The sequence below is a fragment of the Caloenas nicobarica genome, chromosome 15, assembly GCF_036013445.1.
Source record: "Caloenas nicobarica isolate bCalNic1 chromosome 15, bCalNic1.hap1, whole genome shotgun sequence".
Lineage (NCBI taxonomy): Eukaryota > Metazoa > Chordata > Aves > Columbiformes > Columbidae > Caloenas > Caloenas nicobarica.
This window is the reverse complement of record NC_088259.1, coordinates 15,600,738-15,617,272: the sequence shown is the minus strand read 5'-3', so window position 1 is coordinate 15,617,272 and position 16,535 is coordinate 15,600,738. Positions and strand designations below refer to the sequence as shown.

Genomic DNA, 16,535 nt, shown 5'->3' with positions numbered 1-16,535 from the left:
CACGCAATTATCGGCTCCTTTGCAGGGGTGTCACACCTGAGTTAATTGCCGTGTTGGATTAGACCCATTATTGGCATCAAGTGTGGTCGAAACCGTTTGATTTCTGTTTCGAAACATTCAGGGGAAACCGAGGTTGTTGCTTTGCTTGGAGAGCAAAGCGATTGTTAATTAATCGTTATTATTATTCCTCCCCCACCACCCACACTCCTTACTGTGGCACTAACTTGTCACCCCAGCACCACTCGTTATAATTGCAGAGGAGAGGGGCTGGGGAAGGGGCTTTAGCTGAGGAGGAGCGCTAAAGCAGAGCTGGGAAGGGGCGAGCTGGCGGGGGGCGAACAGGGGAGCAGCGGGGTTCGGGGGGGACACACACAACCTGGGGGGGCCGAGGGCACCGGGCTCTGCCAAAGGGTATCCCGGAGCGAGCGGAGAATGGGCGACCCCGGCGGAAAGCTTCGCCTCCTCCCACGCTGAGCTATAATCGGGGGAGCAGTCACAGCTCAGCGGTTATGGCACACAGGTTGGCTTCCCTAGTCTGGACCGTTTAAAAATACAATGTCTTTCTTTTAATAGCTCAGTTTGATCGGCTCCCGCTAGTTCACATGACAGGGTTTTCCTAAAATATCTTCTTCCACAAAGTTTTTTCCAACTTGAAAATGCTGAATCCTGCTACCCAAATTAAACTCAGTGCAAAGCGAAAAAAAAAAATAAATAAAGAAGTGAAAGAGGGCTGGCGGCTGCCTCCGGACTGCTAGTATTCCCCAAACCAGCATATGACACAACTGTAAGATTTCCAAGGCTTTTGGAGAGTTCAGCGAGAGAATCGTGTCCTCCACTGGCTGCAGCTTCCCCGCTGAGTTAAACTTTCCTGACGGAACCTTTCTCCATCTGGCTCCGGCTCCCAGAGCGTTGCGAGCGGCCGCGGAGAAGGGGATGTAGTTCAAGTCTTATATAACTCTGCAAGCTGGATGCGGGGGCAGAGACTTTCCCTAGAAACGAGAAATTTTTATATATATATAGTTATTTTTAGCTTCACTTTTCAAAGGAAGGCCAAATACCTCCGACTTTCCTTTGCTTTCTTATTTTGGTATCACTAAGGGATTTTATTTTTGGAGGTAAGGAGCTATTAATAGCTAATATTTTTAGCTAGTTATTCCCTCTTTAGGAGAATACTTCCTCTTCCTTTCAGGGGCACATTCTGGACTGTATCCCTAACCCCCCCACAACAGACCCACCTCCCCACCATGCCACGGCACCCTGCGGGATTTGCCAAGAGGATGCCCGGCTTTTGGGGATGGGGAGAGGGTTCGAGTCCCGGCTCTGGCCCGCTCCCTGCCTCGGGGTAGGTTTGGAAAGCGATGATCTCCCCGTGAGCAGCCCGGGCCGGCGGGCTCCGGGGAGCCAGTGTGTGGGGGGTTGGCCCCGAGGGGTCCCTGACTCCCCGCCTCCGCGCAGAATGAGCGCTCCCCGGCGGGCTCCGCGCGGTGAACCGGCAATAAAAACGAAATAGTTTGTGGTTTGGTTCTTTTTGGTGTTTGTTTGTTCGTTTTGGGTTTTTGGTTGGTTGGTTTTGTTTGTTTGTGGTTTTTGTTGTTGTTGGGGTTTTTTTTAATCTCGTGCTCTTCAGGAGATAAGACATCAAGGCTTCCCAAGGATGTGCTCTCAGGCCATTGGGGCCGCTGCCCCGAGTTTATCATCATCATAGACTTCACGGAGACATCTCTGTTTTCCACTTGCAAAAGGTATTTCGGGCTCACAGCAACAATAAGTATTTTGGACAAAAGCTCCTCACTCTTACGAAGTAAATACTGTTCTCCCCAGCGCAACGTCGACAGGTTTAAGCCGTTAAGCAGAGCCGTGCCTAAACTCCAGATGTACACACCCCGGGTGTGTGTTCACTGCACCTGAGAAGGGCTCCCGAAGTGAGCCCGACAAGAACCAAACAATTCAACATCTGCAGCTCGGCCCGGCTTAAGTGATGCCAATTGGCACCTCTCGCCGCTTTCATAACAGTCTTAGAGCATCATGACTACATGTAACCAACTCAAGCTTATTTCTGACAATGCACTTGTCTAAATAACATATTCACTCACTTAATTAAGTTACAAACGGAGTGTCTGATCCTGTAATGAGCTCCCCGTGGCCCGGGGAATCCGCCCACATACAGCTCTCCGAGATTGGCACTAAAACTCCTTGAATTTTTCCCATCAAAACATTTTTTCCAAATGAGAAATAGCTTTTCATCTACAATGAAAATTGCTTGAAATTTTCTGGTTTTTTTCAACAAAACTCAATAAACTGAAAGACTGTTTTTTTGAGGGTTTTTTTCTTTCATTTTTTTTCTCCCTTATGAACTGACTTTTAGTAAGCGGATTCTGTTTGTGAACATTAAAAATAATTTTTATATTTTTTTATTTTACTTTTTCCTCAACAAAGGCAACCTCAGAAGACAAACCCACAAATAGCAATACATTGAAGAAAGTGTAGGGAACATTCTTTCTCCCCCCTCTTCTCGAAAATTTCCTGTAAAGGAAAAAAAATGTCTTTCAACTCCCTCATAGAACAATAGGGCCCCACTCTCGCTGGCTTTAGTCAGGCAGCTCTTGAATTAGTGTCCTCTTACGGGACCAGGAGGATGTAATTAATTCAGCTGGCCCGATACGCTACCATCGCAGGCTGTAATTTCCCATTTTACCTATTACTGTGCCTGTCTCCTGGAGTTCTGCAGGGTTGCAGACAGACTGTGAAGCACACTTGCAAAGCAGTCGCACGAGTTCATGACCACTTGTACAGGGAAATGTCCAACACCCTCATGTCGGGTTACATGTGAAAGAAGTACCAGAGCTGCACCTGCAGGAAAACCTATTCTGAGCCTCAGACTCCTGAAAAACCCGACCTGCTGATGGTCTGGTGGTGTGTTTTGTTTTGTGTGTGTGTTTTGTTTGTGTGTTTGCTTTGTTTTATTATCCAGGGAAAAGCCCAGTAGAAGCTCAGTCCACCTGGGACCTGCCCGGCCCCTCGGCATCCTCCAGCCCCACCGGCATCCCCAAACATCCCCGCAATGGCCCAGCGTCCCACCGCAGCTCTCACCTCTGGACCGAAACCACCGCTCAGTTCTACCCTGGGACCCTGGGATCGAAATCACAGCTTGGTTTTACCCTGGCCCCTTCAATTTGCCAAGAGCCCATATTAATTCTTGGATAGGGAATTTCAGAGGCGCAGAAATTCATTTGCATCAGAGAGAGAAAATGAGGCAGGATGGCCTGTTGGGTACCATGGAAGGGATCAGTCTTCCCAGGAGGGTTTTTTTCACACCAGAGGAGAAGGCAAACTCAACCCAGAGTTTGCATCTATTCCCCGTGTCCATCTGGGGCAGGAAGGGCCGAGGCAGCACTGCAATACATTGATTTTCTGGATTGCAAGTGGTGCTAGATCTACTTCAAAACCGAAATTCTCTTAGTGCGCCCTGATTGAGCAAACTCGTGCGAAGAGGGATGTTTATACGCCGTGATTTATGCTTTTACCCAAACATCAAACGTTGTTTTCAGGGAACACTTAAGCCCTCCAGATTGGCACTGCCTTACAAACTACTACCAATGACTAAGTTAGCAGCTCCGAGGCTTTTTGCAGACTAGCATGTAGAATAAAATTGAACTATAATATTTTGTTAAAAGCAAGACTAATTAAACAAATAAGAACTTTGGATGAGGCTATAAAGACGTGAAGTTTCTTGCCAAAGATACTCTCTCTTTAAGATTATAAAACCATAGGGTTTTGTTTTGTTTTCTGATATTTTAAGTGGAGGCTCAGAAGAAAAAAAAAAAGGAGAAACAGCTAAACAGAGCAATTACTCTCTGGAATTATTAGGAGGACCATTAGTCATACTGGAGTGTTGGAGAGGGTGGGCAAGCAAGCAACATGTTACCATTTCACTGCTTCTTGTAGAACTGAAGTAACTGGAGTCACCAGGCCACACTTGGGGAAGAGATATCCAACAGAGCCACGCATGAGAAATGCCAGTTCCTTAATTTCTTAACCCTGGATTTTTAGCCCCATCAAAAGTTGCTACCTGGGAAGTTCTCATTATTGGCCATACCAGGGTTAGAGCTGGCTTATGAACCTGCTTTGGATAGCGCAGGAAAACAGGGAGAGGAAGCAGCAGCGTGTGCTGGCCCCGAGCAGGCTGTGCGCGTCCCCAGGCACCCGCAGCCCCGCGCTGCTCCAGCCCTGCCCTTCCCGGGCAGAGCGGCGCTGGGAGCCCCGTCCTGCCCGCTCTGCTCGGTGAGGCTGGACGCAGAGCGCCTGTCCCCTGAATTAGAGCTGTTAGGACAGTACAAGGGAATAGCTGGTCACTTTGGCACCTTGCTTCCAGCTCCCTGAAAAGTTTGTGGAATGAGAACAGCATCATTAATTAATTGCTATTCCCAGATATTCAAGTCACCTTCCCCTTCCAAGGAATTACTGTAGAGAACCAAGGCAGGAACTGGAAGAGGTGCTTCTGATGCAGGTGATTATGAGCATGTTTCCGCAGCCGTTCCTTTCAGGGAGTGGGTTCAACATCCCCCAGGTCCGTGCTCAGGCCCCAGTGGCTTCACAGTTCTCAGCACGGACCTTCCTCCAAGTCCCACACAGCAGCAAGTGCCTCTCTCGGGGGCTGGGTGGGTGTTTGCAAAGCTTTTGGGAAGGGAAAGCATCCCTGGCCGAAAGCTAGTCCGGAACGGACTTAGCAAACCCAGACCAAGAAGGCGGCTATGAAACCCACCACGCTCGCAGACTACCTGGACTCAAACGCTCCCGCCTGTCGACTCCTGGCTCAGCTGGAGAACACGGCAAAGTGATTTTTTTCCACGCAAGTTCAGAGTGAATTGCAGTTTAAAGTCATATTCTTGAATCTAAAGACAGACTGCTATCCACTATCACAAAAATGCATGCATAAATAGATAGTATTTGTTTCAGTTACATTAGCACATAAGCTGGTTTATTAATAATAAAAACATGAACCAATCCGGTTAGACACCTGTACATTAGGTTCAGGATGGAAACACTGATGCAGTCATTTGATATACCATATGATGGCTAAACTAAATAAAGATAATAAAGAAAGGTTACGACTGTTTTGGAAAGGTGGTTTTATCCCTTTAATATCACCACCAGGGCAAGGGAATCTGATATTATATCCTGAACACAGTTTATGATTCATTACTGGGGATCTAGCCACACCCGGCAGCTAATCTAGAATTTCACACATTTAATGAACTTCATACTTGAAATATGTGGTCTGTAAAATCTGATTTACACTGTTGTTAAAATAGTTGGTGTTTGAAAGAAAATATATTTTAAAGTATGTATTTGTGCACAAAGTTTTGTTGTTGTATTTTCTTTTTCTAAAAAACTCAAACCTGGTCATTAATTTACCCCAAAGCATATAAAACGTTCCCTACAGCGCAATTTCTAGTGCAGTATTTCTTTCAGCACCTCAGATTTACTTGCTACGTTTCTTCAGGAGCAACTGCATCCAGTTATACAAAGGAGCAGAAAGCCCCCGCAATGTAATTGTAGGTACTTTAGTCGGTAAGTTAACTTGACAAGTCAGTTTGTGATGGAGTCCAGGGTCTATAATTAGTCCTTACCTGCTACCACCATAAAACTGCTGCATTAGGTCAGTTCTTGCTTGGGCCATACAAGAGGTACCTTGCAATTCCAGTTCGTTCAAGCGTGTTAGCTTTTTATTGGATGTTAACACCTGATATTTCCTCCAGGCTCTGGTTTTACTGAAGGCTTTGTGGCATTATGTCCTTCGGAGCTGGAATGGCAACAGGAGCTGAAAGAAAAGCGGGAACCTGTATAAATCACTGCCCTGCACGGCGTCCTGACGGTGAAAGATCACAAAAGACACGTAGGCTGCTGAAGGAAATAGGTGCCATTCACACGTGAAATACAAGATGTTTCTTTCTGTTGAAGGCTATTTATGGTGAACACTGCACCTGTAAAAATCAGTTCCACACTTCAGTAGCGAGAACTCGCAAGAATTAAGCTCGAACTTGGACCAAACCTGAGGATTGTGCGAGGGTGTGGATGAACGCGTGACCCGCTCGCTTACACCAGCCGCGGATCTTCCACCAAGATACCAACACAGTGCGCGTCTTTCCGTCTGATTTTGGAAGGATTTTCTCTTGATGGGTTAAGTGTTGCAAATACCAATTTCTCTCAGAAAATTGGGTTTCTGGCTCATTTCTCCTTGTATGTAGGAAAGATCAGGTATCAAAATCTGATCAGCAGGAGGCTCGAGACTTCCTGGAAGCAAAATGGGCAGCTTTGAATCAAACTTCAGTCTATAGACAGTTGCCTGAGAAATTCCGACACTAGTTTCAATCTAAAAAGGAAACTGTCACTGGTTAATTCATCTGGATCCAGCTAGAAGGCATCCATGCATCTTGACAAATAAATAAAAGGATACCGAAGATTGGAAAGAGGCACAACTGGAGAAAGCAAAATAGATGAGGGATTGATAACGTGTAACCTTGGTCTTTCAGAAATTTCTTTTTCATCTTACAGCTCAGCTGTCAGGGTGGAGAAGCTCCAAGTCCCTGTGTCGCATGGCGCGTGATTGACCAGTGTTTCTTTGGAGTAACTCACAGCGGACAATCACAGAATCAACAGTAGTGTACATCCTGTTTAAAACTGGTCGTCCGCTTCTGCAGGTATTTTACTTAGCTTGGATACAGGCAAATAGAGATAAAGGGAAGAACCAGTGTTAGTTTCCAGCTCACACTTTAGGTGAAAAAATTCCATTGCCCTTGTTTAATTTTATTCACGTTCAATGCTAAAATAACTTTTCTGTTTGTCACTGGGCTTAAACTAATTGTTCCAGGCTAGAATGAAGCCAAGATGACATACTAAATAATTAAAGCTACATTAATAAACAGCAGGATGTAACTGCTCCAGTTATGTTGAAAAATTAAACTACAGAAAGGATCTGACGTGCAAATCAAGTGATTTGTAACTACACCCACAGGCAAAGGCAACGCCAAGACACGCGTGGAAACCGGGCGGGGGCACTGCGAGGGCTGACGCCCGCGGTGCCGCCCGGGGATTCGGGAGGTGAACCCGGGCCGGACAGGCTGCGCTGGGCTCTCCCCGGGCTGCCCAAGCACCCGCGCAGCTCCGACAGCGAGCGCTGCCCGTGCCCTCGCCGCGGGCTGACGCCAGGGACGCCTCGGCAAGAGCGCGGTTAAAACGCTGGCTGCTCGTCACCGGGCTCTGAAGCTTTACAGCTCGTGGGGTGCCGGTTGTCAGACATCGGGAGAACAGGATGGAGCCTGGCAGAGGTGCAGCTGGAGAGCGATAAACATTTCCAGGGCAGCGATCCTACCTCGCAGGGCTCAAGGGACCGCTGGCGGTGCCACTGCCCCCACAGCAAGGTGACGACCTGCTTCAGCATCTGCTGCGGCCCAGAGGGCCCTCCTCAAAGGTCCTGTCCTTTAACTCCCAGAACAAGACCGAAGCCAAAAGTAACAAAACCATTATGAACACGACCCGTTCCAGCTCCCAAATGGGCACCCTGGCCTGCCCAGGAGAGCCAGTTCACACGTGGGACCTTCCTGTCCAGAGAGACAGGGACGGCTCTGGCCGTGCTGCTCAGGACACGGTCACAGCAACGACGCAGGACACAGCGATTCACTGGAAAGCGCTGCGTTGGGGCAGAGATGCTGACAGCGGAAATGCCAGTCCTCATAGATGTGCCTTTAATTCAAAATCTTAGTCTCAAATTTACAAAGGGTGCAGAGCAATTCTGCCTCTGCGGGCGGTATCCCTGTCTCTCCCATAGGGTTGGCGCGAACGGCGTTTCTTTCCGTGGCAGTTATACCAATGCTGCTGGAACACGGTTCATCGAGACCATTACATGGCATTTTATATAATGGCATCGCTGACAAATGGTTTGTTCTCATTTTAAATAGGAATCCTGTTCAATAGCAGTTTGCTTCACTTTTTGACAAGTCACACGTCGGTGGAATCTGCCACTGTACCAAATGAATCCGAAGGGACATGTCTTAAAAACACAAGAGCCAGCAGAGGACAGATCTGTGTCTCACGGCAGAGAAATGTAACGCCCACAGCAGAGCTGCACTGCAGCTTTTTTGGAGCAGATGTGAAACACATGAGTAAAAAATATGCTGCCTGGTGAAATCTCAAGCAGAGGAGATACCCGCTTCCCACGTGCCCACCAAGGTGTGTGCTCCAGGAGCTCTGAGCTGACCGCGCAGAGTCACACAGCACAGTCACTTCACCTCTACTTATGCTCTTAATTTATATTGTGGATAACTCTACTTTTGCCCTGGCAAACAAGTTTCTGGATATGGTTAAGCTACTCAGAGTGTACATTTAAAATAAAATCTGTTTCACATAAAAGGACAAATGAGAATGACTATTACCCCCAGCTTTAATGCGCTAAATTCTTTTGCACAGATTGTTCTTGTTACTACTTCTTTCTGTGAGACAATCTGAACAGCACAAAATATTCCTCCTTACGTGCATAATTACAGCAAGCCAAGAGAAGGAGGCTTTAAAGTGGGAATGCAATGATTTTAAAGCCCTTTTCTGCAACCCACTCATTCAATAACAGTTTGGTATTAGGCCACAAAGGGAGGAAGAACAGCAGAAGGAAGGACATTCTTCTGAAGGGCAGATCCTGCAAGGTGCTGATCATCTCTAATTACAAGCAGCAAAAATTCAGAGATTCACCGTGTAACCTAGAGAGCCTCACACCTCCCAGACAGTTTTAGGGCCAGGAAATACCAGCTCTTGGCCCAAGGAAACCACAGCATCAGTTTTGATACTGACTTTAAATAGGTGCTGGACCAGGATTAAGAGCTGCTAGCAAAGCTTCTCCTTGCATTACCTTTTTGCAGTTGCAGTGATACTGTTTCTGCAGCCAACTGCTGCTCACACTCTCTGAAACTTGCCGTTTTCACATGCAGTTGCAAAACATCTAGCACAGATACAACCTGGATTTGCAGTTCTAGCTTTAAGATGGAAGTACCCTCAAAATTTTTGGATTGGGGTTTTATCAGCACCCCATACAATAAGGCCAGTTTTTTAAAATTAGGAATATGGTTGCACGCTTGAAAAGACATCTGAATGCTCTGTGGAATAAGTAACTTTCCCATAAGATTGACTCCGATGTTTAAGGTGGGGAGAAAGTCTATTAATCAAAACAAGAATATTGCTGAGCACTCTGCACTCTGCCCCAGACTTTGGGTGCAGCCCAGAGATCAGGGATGCTCTGCCCTCATCTCCTACCTGTGACATGAGCAGTTACCTTCCTCTAGTGAGGATTTATGATGACAACGGTATCTAACGCCACGGTAATGCAAGGGAGAAGAGGCAGAGGAGGTGCACAGCTGCTGTGACTTGAGCCATCGCGAGGCAAAGACAGAGGACGTAGTGACAAGGTTTTCTTCTCTCCAAATGGTTTAAGGTAAAGGGAACTTCTGTACATCTTCACACAACACCCAACGCCACAGTAAGATAGACAATTACCAGGTAGCGCCTATTTTTTTTTTTTTTTTTAAGAAGAAAAAAAGGAAAAAAAAGACACACAAATGTGTAATACAACCACAATTTGAAAAACAAGGCCACTGGCATTCTCCGGTAAAGCCTCGGCTGAAAACTTATCCCGGGATGCATGATCCTCCAAAAATCTGCCAACCCCTGCAGTGTTCAAACTTCTTGTTTGACCACAGCCACATGAAGAATGAAATTAAACCCCATGGAAATCTTTGACATTTCTACTATTATGCAATGTTTGGGTGAAAAAAAACATTGCAGAAATTCTCCTTCCCTTTCCAGAGTGAGTTTAGAAAAACTATTTCTAGCTTTTTTTAATTACACATTTCACCATTAAAAAGAAACCATCCATAAATTAAAAGAACCACCAACTAGGGCTTATGTAACCCATTTGGAGTGGGAAATTGGTAACACTTGGGAGTGAAGTCTGTTGCTGTAATTTCTGGAGTCTACAGCATTCATTTGATGTGTGCAAACATCGCAAAAGTGTCTTTTTAATATCTGCATTAACTATTTTATACAAAAAAGTTAATAAAGGGTAAGATGCTGGCATCTGCATCCTATAGAATCTAAAATAAAAACTTTAATTATGTTTAATGATCTAAGGGATAGTTTATCACTGCTTTAGCTGAATAGTCTCCCGAGTTATAGATTTACTTTTTTTTTTTTTTTTTTTTTGAGCGGGCATTTATAGTTCTATTACATTTTTGGTAGAAAATCATCGTAGTGTGTTATTGGAGTTTTCCCTGCAGGGAATATTCAGTGTTCAAGTCCTGCCTCTCCCTCCCGTTCCTGACCCAGAAGCGGGACAGCCAGCCCCAGCCCCGGGACTGCTCTTAACAGAACGCTCAAGTGATGAGAGCATTCCAAAAACGGCTGTTCCTAATGCTATTGCATCATTGCTTTTCCAAAAGCAGCATATGTATGTTTTAAACAGAAGACTTGCTCCTGAAATACAGAGCAGTGCGCACCAGCAGGAACGAGCATCTTCTCCCCAGTTGGGGTTGCACTAAAAATCGTGAGGACGATTTGACCAGCAGCAGCTTCTGTGCTCCACAGCGGACTGTTCCACACCATCGAACTGCAACGACGGCTTGCAGAAAGCAATCTGGAAAGAAGTCACTAATAAAGCGAAGGGCGGAAAAAGTTTTACACCAATATTAAAAAACAAACCAACCAAAAACAAACGCAAAAAAACTCCACAAAACACCAAGCAACATCTACCCCCAAAAGCCCTTCCTGTTAAGACAGTTCGAAAACTGTTTATAGCAAAGAATTTAACGTAGCAGGTCTACACTGGTCAGCAAAAAGCACCGATCATTTCTTGGATATGCATTTCCCTCAGAGACAAGTTAAAGGGCCACAATGCAACTTAAGCTATATACTTAAAATTCTGTCAAAATACATCTTGGACTGATCACGCCAGGACTAATTCAGGGGTATCACACACGGTGTATATGGATGAAGTAAAGAAGTTGCATAAAATTTATTTTCTCCACCTTGTTTTACAACATTCCCTTTTAAGTTTTTACACATCTGAAACATGTAACTCCACAGAACAATAAATAATTGGCATTCATATTTCTCTTGAATCGAGTATTTACAGGTTATTTAACTAGATGACAGGTACAAAACATCGGCATCACAGTAAATATCATTTTGACACCAGAATCCATCTCCCCAATTAAAAATTAAATTAACATTTATTTTTTAACAATTTTAACAATTAAAAATGTTCTCAAAGGCATATAAGTACACAAGTTGTAGTCGGCAGTAGTAATGGACCATATTGGCAAAGCTGTAGAATCCAGGACTTCATGCAAACGAAAGAGTTTATTCATTATGAAATAATGAACAATAAATAAAAAAAAAAGAGCCCGTCCAGCTCACACTGAAGATTTTAGTGGGCAACTGGACTGGCCCCAGCAACTGTGGAGATGAGCCAAACCCCATCCAAACAGTTGTGTGGAAAGCACTTGCGATGGTGAGCTGCACGCCAGGGCAGTTCACAGACCTGGGTCAGAGCGCTGCTCGTGCAAATCAAGGATTTCTGATGCGTCAGATGGTGCAGCAGCTTTCAACAAAAGATAAAGCCAAAAGACAAGCTTTAGGGACTCACACATCTCACTCTCTGGGGCTCCCTGACAAACTCGGCTCAACTATAACAAATCTTTCCTCAGCAGTTGCAGAGGACGAGAGAGGCCGTCACAGCGTTTAATTGCGATAGTTCACTAGACCACAGAAAAACGCCTTTGGTGCTGCTCAGTTTGGTCCAGCCACAGCTGTAGCTCTCAGCACGTAGTTCTCAACACCGAGGGGACACCAGGGATGTCACTCGTCACTCCCCCAGCCCAGTTCTGATACGACCCTGCACAGATTTAAGCTGCTGCTGTCGAATAAAGAATGTTGCATTTCAATTGCACTATGAGCTGAGCAAAACAAATGTTCGCAAAGATAAACAGGACAAGCTCTGTGGAGGAAACAAATATAAAGAAAAAACAACGAAGAGGGTTGCGACACACCTGGAATTACTGCAGAGATGCAAGAACAGTGCATGTCACAAAACCGCACGTTAACGAACCACGGCAGCAGCACAGGACGGAGCGTCGGCCACAGAGACACACGGACCCCGCAGCGTCGCTGGGAGCACAGTCCCTAAGCACACGAGTTATATGAATCACTACAGCACATAAACCAGAGCGAAAAAAAAAAGAATAGAAAGCACAGTAAGTAAGGCTACAAACAAGATACTACATAGAAGAAGAAAACAATGCTTCACTCCCAATAAGCACAAATTATGAGCATACTAGATGAAGAAGATTAAATTAAATTTCCAGCAGAGAATTCATTTATTCAAATGTACAGTAAGGATGAACATATGTATTCAATTTTGCTTTTAAAAACATTTTTTTAAAATAACTTAAGAGAAATAGATTGCAGACATAAAGTGCTAAACTTGAAAAATACAACAATCCTTCCCCTCTCCTGCTGCTTGTTAGCTGGCAGTTTTAATGTTCTGATTGCTTTAAAGAAATGCAGTGTATACCCAGACAGAAATTACTTCCTGGATTTACAACCTTGTGCAAAAAAACTAGCTGCAAAGGAATATAATTCACACCCAAAACACAGCTACAGATTACCACAAATTCCACTAAATATGTGTTCCTTACTAAAGTTATGATTCAATAAATATAGCCGAAATCACAATTCACTCCCTTTCTTGGTGTAAGCTAATATTTTGCAAATATGGTCCACTCAGTGTAAACTGTATTGACTTCAGGAAACAGTGAATTCTACCATGTACACGTCTCAAATATTTACATACATTAGCATGGCACTGTTATTCTTGCAGGACATTTTACTACTAATTCACACTAGATAGGGACAGGGAAGATGCAGAATGTGATGTGTTTGCCAACAGACAAGAGGGACTCCTCAATAACAAGAAGTTGCAAAAAGAAATTATTGATTCTTGTATTTAAATCTACTTAAATCAAATGCTGACTGGGGACTCCAGAACACCTGCATGGCCAACACTATCCAGGAGCCGTAGCAAGTCACGATAAAGACAACATTAAGCATCTTTTTGGCAAAGTAGCATAGCTCCCAAGAGGCTGTTAGGCCAACTCCTCCATAGACGGGCTGTTCAGGCACCACTTTTCCTCCGTAAGACAAAGCACCAAGAAGTGTTGGACTTCTAGGGCCCTTCCCAACATGAACAGGCACGTCAAATAGGTAGAAACATACGTGATTATTTTTAGGGAAAAAAAAATAGAAGGGGGGAAAAAAAGGCCGATTTTCAAAATATTATGAAAAGGTGGATACTAGGGATTACCCTTTCTTAGCCAGTAGGTTGTTTCTGAAGGCAATTTCTATGTAGAGTTCAGACAAGAGCCTAATCAGAAGACTCACACAAAAGAAAAAACAGCAAGTTAGATTAAAGAGTGTTTGCTGCTCTTATTCCTGAAGGATTTTGAAACATAATTTTCTAAATTAAGAGTTTCCCCCACATGAAATAACAAGGTCATATGGACTTGCACCTTCCTCTCACCCTGAGCCACACACATTATGAAGCGCATCCAATTTTTCTCTAAATCTTCTGGAACTTGCTTCCTCTCCTCTTTGATATTTACTCACAGGAACTGAGAGTAAGGAAGGCAGGTCAGGTTGTGCAAAACATTCCCCGGAGCAATCACCACACATCAGCCACACACGCCACAGCTATCTTAGATCTGAAAATTCAGTACCACTATGGGTCAACACAGACTCCAGCTCCCCTTTTAAAACAACCCTCCCATTTTCCACTGAAGTTCGCACCAGACCTTTTAACGCAGCATTGTGCTCCTTGCGACAGCGGAACGCCTGGAGCAATGGCAACAGAAACTGGCAGTCCATTAAAGAGTTTCAGCATCGCACAGAGACGACCAGGGAGCTTCTGCTCCTCACACCGGTGCGGCCGTCCTGACCTGGAAGGGTTCCTTGGAGAGGAGAAGGGAGCTCAGACTCCGGGCTCTGCCGCTCCTGGTCCCTCCACGCAGCCAAGCGACGGCGCCAAGCGGTGCCAGCTCCGACGGCAGTTTTTATGATGTGGGAATGAGACAGTAAGCAACTAATTTAGCACAGACTAAACAGCCATTAGTTGAGGACGGCTGCCACTAAAAGCTCATGCATGTCTGATGCACAGACCCAACAGCAAAAGGTTCCCGTAACTCTGTCACTCTCCTCAGCAGCCTATGTAGGTGTTGCTCTCCTCGTGGTGTTACAGCATAGGCCAATGCTTATTTAAAACCAGAACTCATTGAGTTTAATTTTTGAAAATTAAAGAACAGTAAGAAAATTTGCCCTGCACACGAGCCTAACGCCTTCATACAAACCCCACTCCTGCCTCTGTGATTCAAGTTTGGCTTTTAGAGCAACGCAAGTGCAAGGTTCTCAAAAACCGCCGTTCTGCAGGGAGCGTATCATGAACAACATCCACCTAGGAGTGCCTCAGCTTATTTGCAGCTCATCTTCACAGCTTTGTCCTAACAGGAAACAGATTTCGTGTAGCTGTGAGGAGCAGCAGCTCTGCGACCTTTCCTTTCAGTCTCCAAGGATTCAAGACACGTCTGCCACATTGTCTGCGGAACAGTACGAGTCTCTTCTCACGTTGTCGACACATTTCAAGACTGATCAACTGCAAATTTCTTTTCCAAAGAGGATTTGCTTTAGTTTAGATAATTTTCTCCTATACAAATAAATACAGAGGAAAGCTATCATGTCAGCAACTCCTTCTAACAGGAAGCACAAAAGCTAAACAAAACCGAATTTTTTCACTTTGGACTACATTTCTCTGTATTTATCAATGGCTGGATACATCCAAAATCACTAGGGTGACCACATTTCAACTGAAGGGAAATCTCAAACAAGCTCAGATTCTCAAGTGTGTGTAGATCCGACATGCTGGAGCCCCATTACGGAAACAGCATGCCATAAATCGGGAATCAGCTGTCAGCAGTATAGTGCATCACCTACATTAAGGTATTTCCAAGATGTAAAAAGAATGTAACTACTTGAATAAAAAAGATAAATAATACAAAACAACATAACACGATCCAAGGAACAGCACAGACACTTAAAAAGGAACTTAAATTTGTCAAATGTAAATTGCAAGGTCAGTTAGCAGCTTTCAGATACGTTTAACCATGCATGAGAAACCCATCATCATTGCAGTTACGTGCATTTGACCCCAGATAAGTTGAACAAAAATGACAGACAAAAACTGGATGAACTAACAAGTGCCTCCGCCCTCAAAAAACTTCCCTTTTATCCTTAGGTTTCTGTTCACGGCAGTTGTGAAGTCTTTTTTTCAATAAAGCAGCATGTAATAAAGATTACCACATGATCCTTACGCAAATATCAGACGTATTCGTTATAGTAACAACTACATGATTTTGTCTCTCAGCCATGTGCAATATTTGTCTCTGGTGTGCAAGGAGAGCAGCCCTAGGACGTGAGCTTCGAATAGCTCGGGGGAGAAAACCTTCGTCTCAGGTACTTCAGGACGTAGAGGGGAAGGCAGCTCACCAGAGTGATGACGGTGACTTTCCACAAGAACGACAAAGTTGCAATGAAGTAAACATCTGTACAAAGAAAAGAGCACAGAGTCAGTGAAGATGGGAAGTACGCTCTGGGAAGAGGTGCAGAAAAGCAATTCAATCTACCAATACTTAAACAGCCTCACCTTCTTCACATGCAAGTTCAAACCTTATAGGATCCCTGGTTCCTCACTCGTCTGCCCTTCTCTTCCACAGAAGACACAGCTTTGTGCACAGCACAGTTCAGCAAGACACGCAACTCTCCACAGACAAGTGCCCAAATATACCCCATCCAAAACAGGGGGTTCCATCTCCTGGCAACACTAAGTTTCCTTTAAATGGACCACTTGTCTTCTGACTCTGGAGCTGCCCGCTGCTACTTTGCTGGTCGTCCAGCAAACGCATCTCTTGACTCAGTTACAAAACCTCAGAATCGCTGCAAAAATAGCTGAAGCATCGTTCAAAATGGAGCTGGTATACCCATATGCAAGAGATACAGATGTGGCCCATTGGGAAGTTATCCTCATCGCCTTCAGAGTTAGCAAAGAGCTTTACGGAAGAAGTAGTGACATCTTGTGGTTCCTGAACAAACACTGGAACAAACTCTATGGATCTGAAATTTGCAACTAGATAGCTACTGGCGGAATCTGGAGTTCCTTACCTTTTTTCCTTTAGCCAGGGAAAAAGATTAGCTCTGTTGCAAGGAAAGGAAAAAAAAAAAAGAAGCAACAACCCTCCCAAAACAAACAAAAAAATGCCAAATGCACAAGAAAAGGGCCCCAGTGAAGCAGCTAAAATAAGTTAAGTTTTAGGAGGCACCTACTTCACGCAGTTAAAACATTAAATCTTTCAATCCAACAACAGAGGCTCAAATTTCTAGTCTCAAGTTCA

At 44.7% G+C, this 16,535-nt stretch overlaps 1 protein-coding gene across 1 annotated transcript in view; it reads right to left on the bottom strand.

Moving 5' to 3' along the window:
* Window positions 1-11,029: 11,029 nt before the first annotated feature.
* ATP9A (ATPase phospholipid transporting 9A (putative)) overlaps window positions 11,030-16,535 on the bottom strand; it is a 60,421-nt gene continuing 54,915 nt past the window's right edge. The window contains exon 28 of the mRNA XM_065645500.1: window positions 11,030-15,689. Within this exon, the coding sequence (XP_065501572.1) occupies window positions 15,553-15,689 (137 nt within the window). The 3' untranslated portion in view covers window positions 11,030-15,552. The remainder of the gene's footprint in view (window positions 15,690-16,535) is intronic.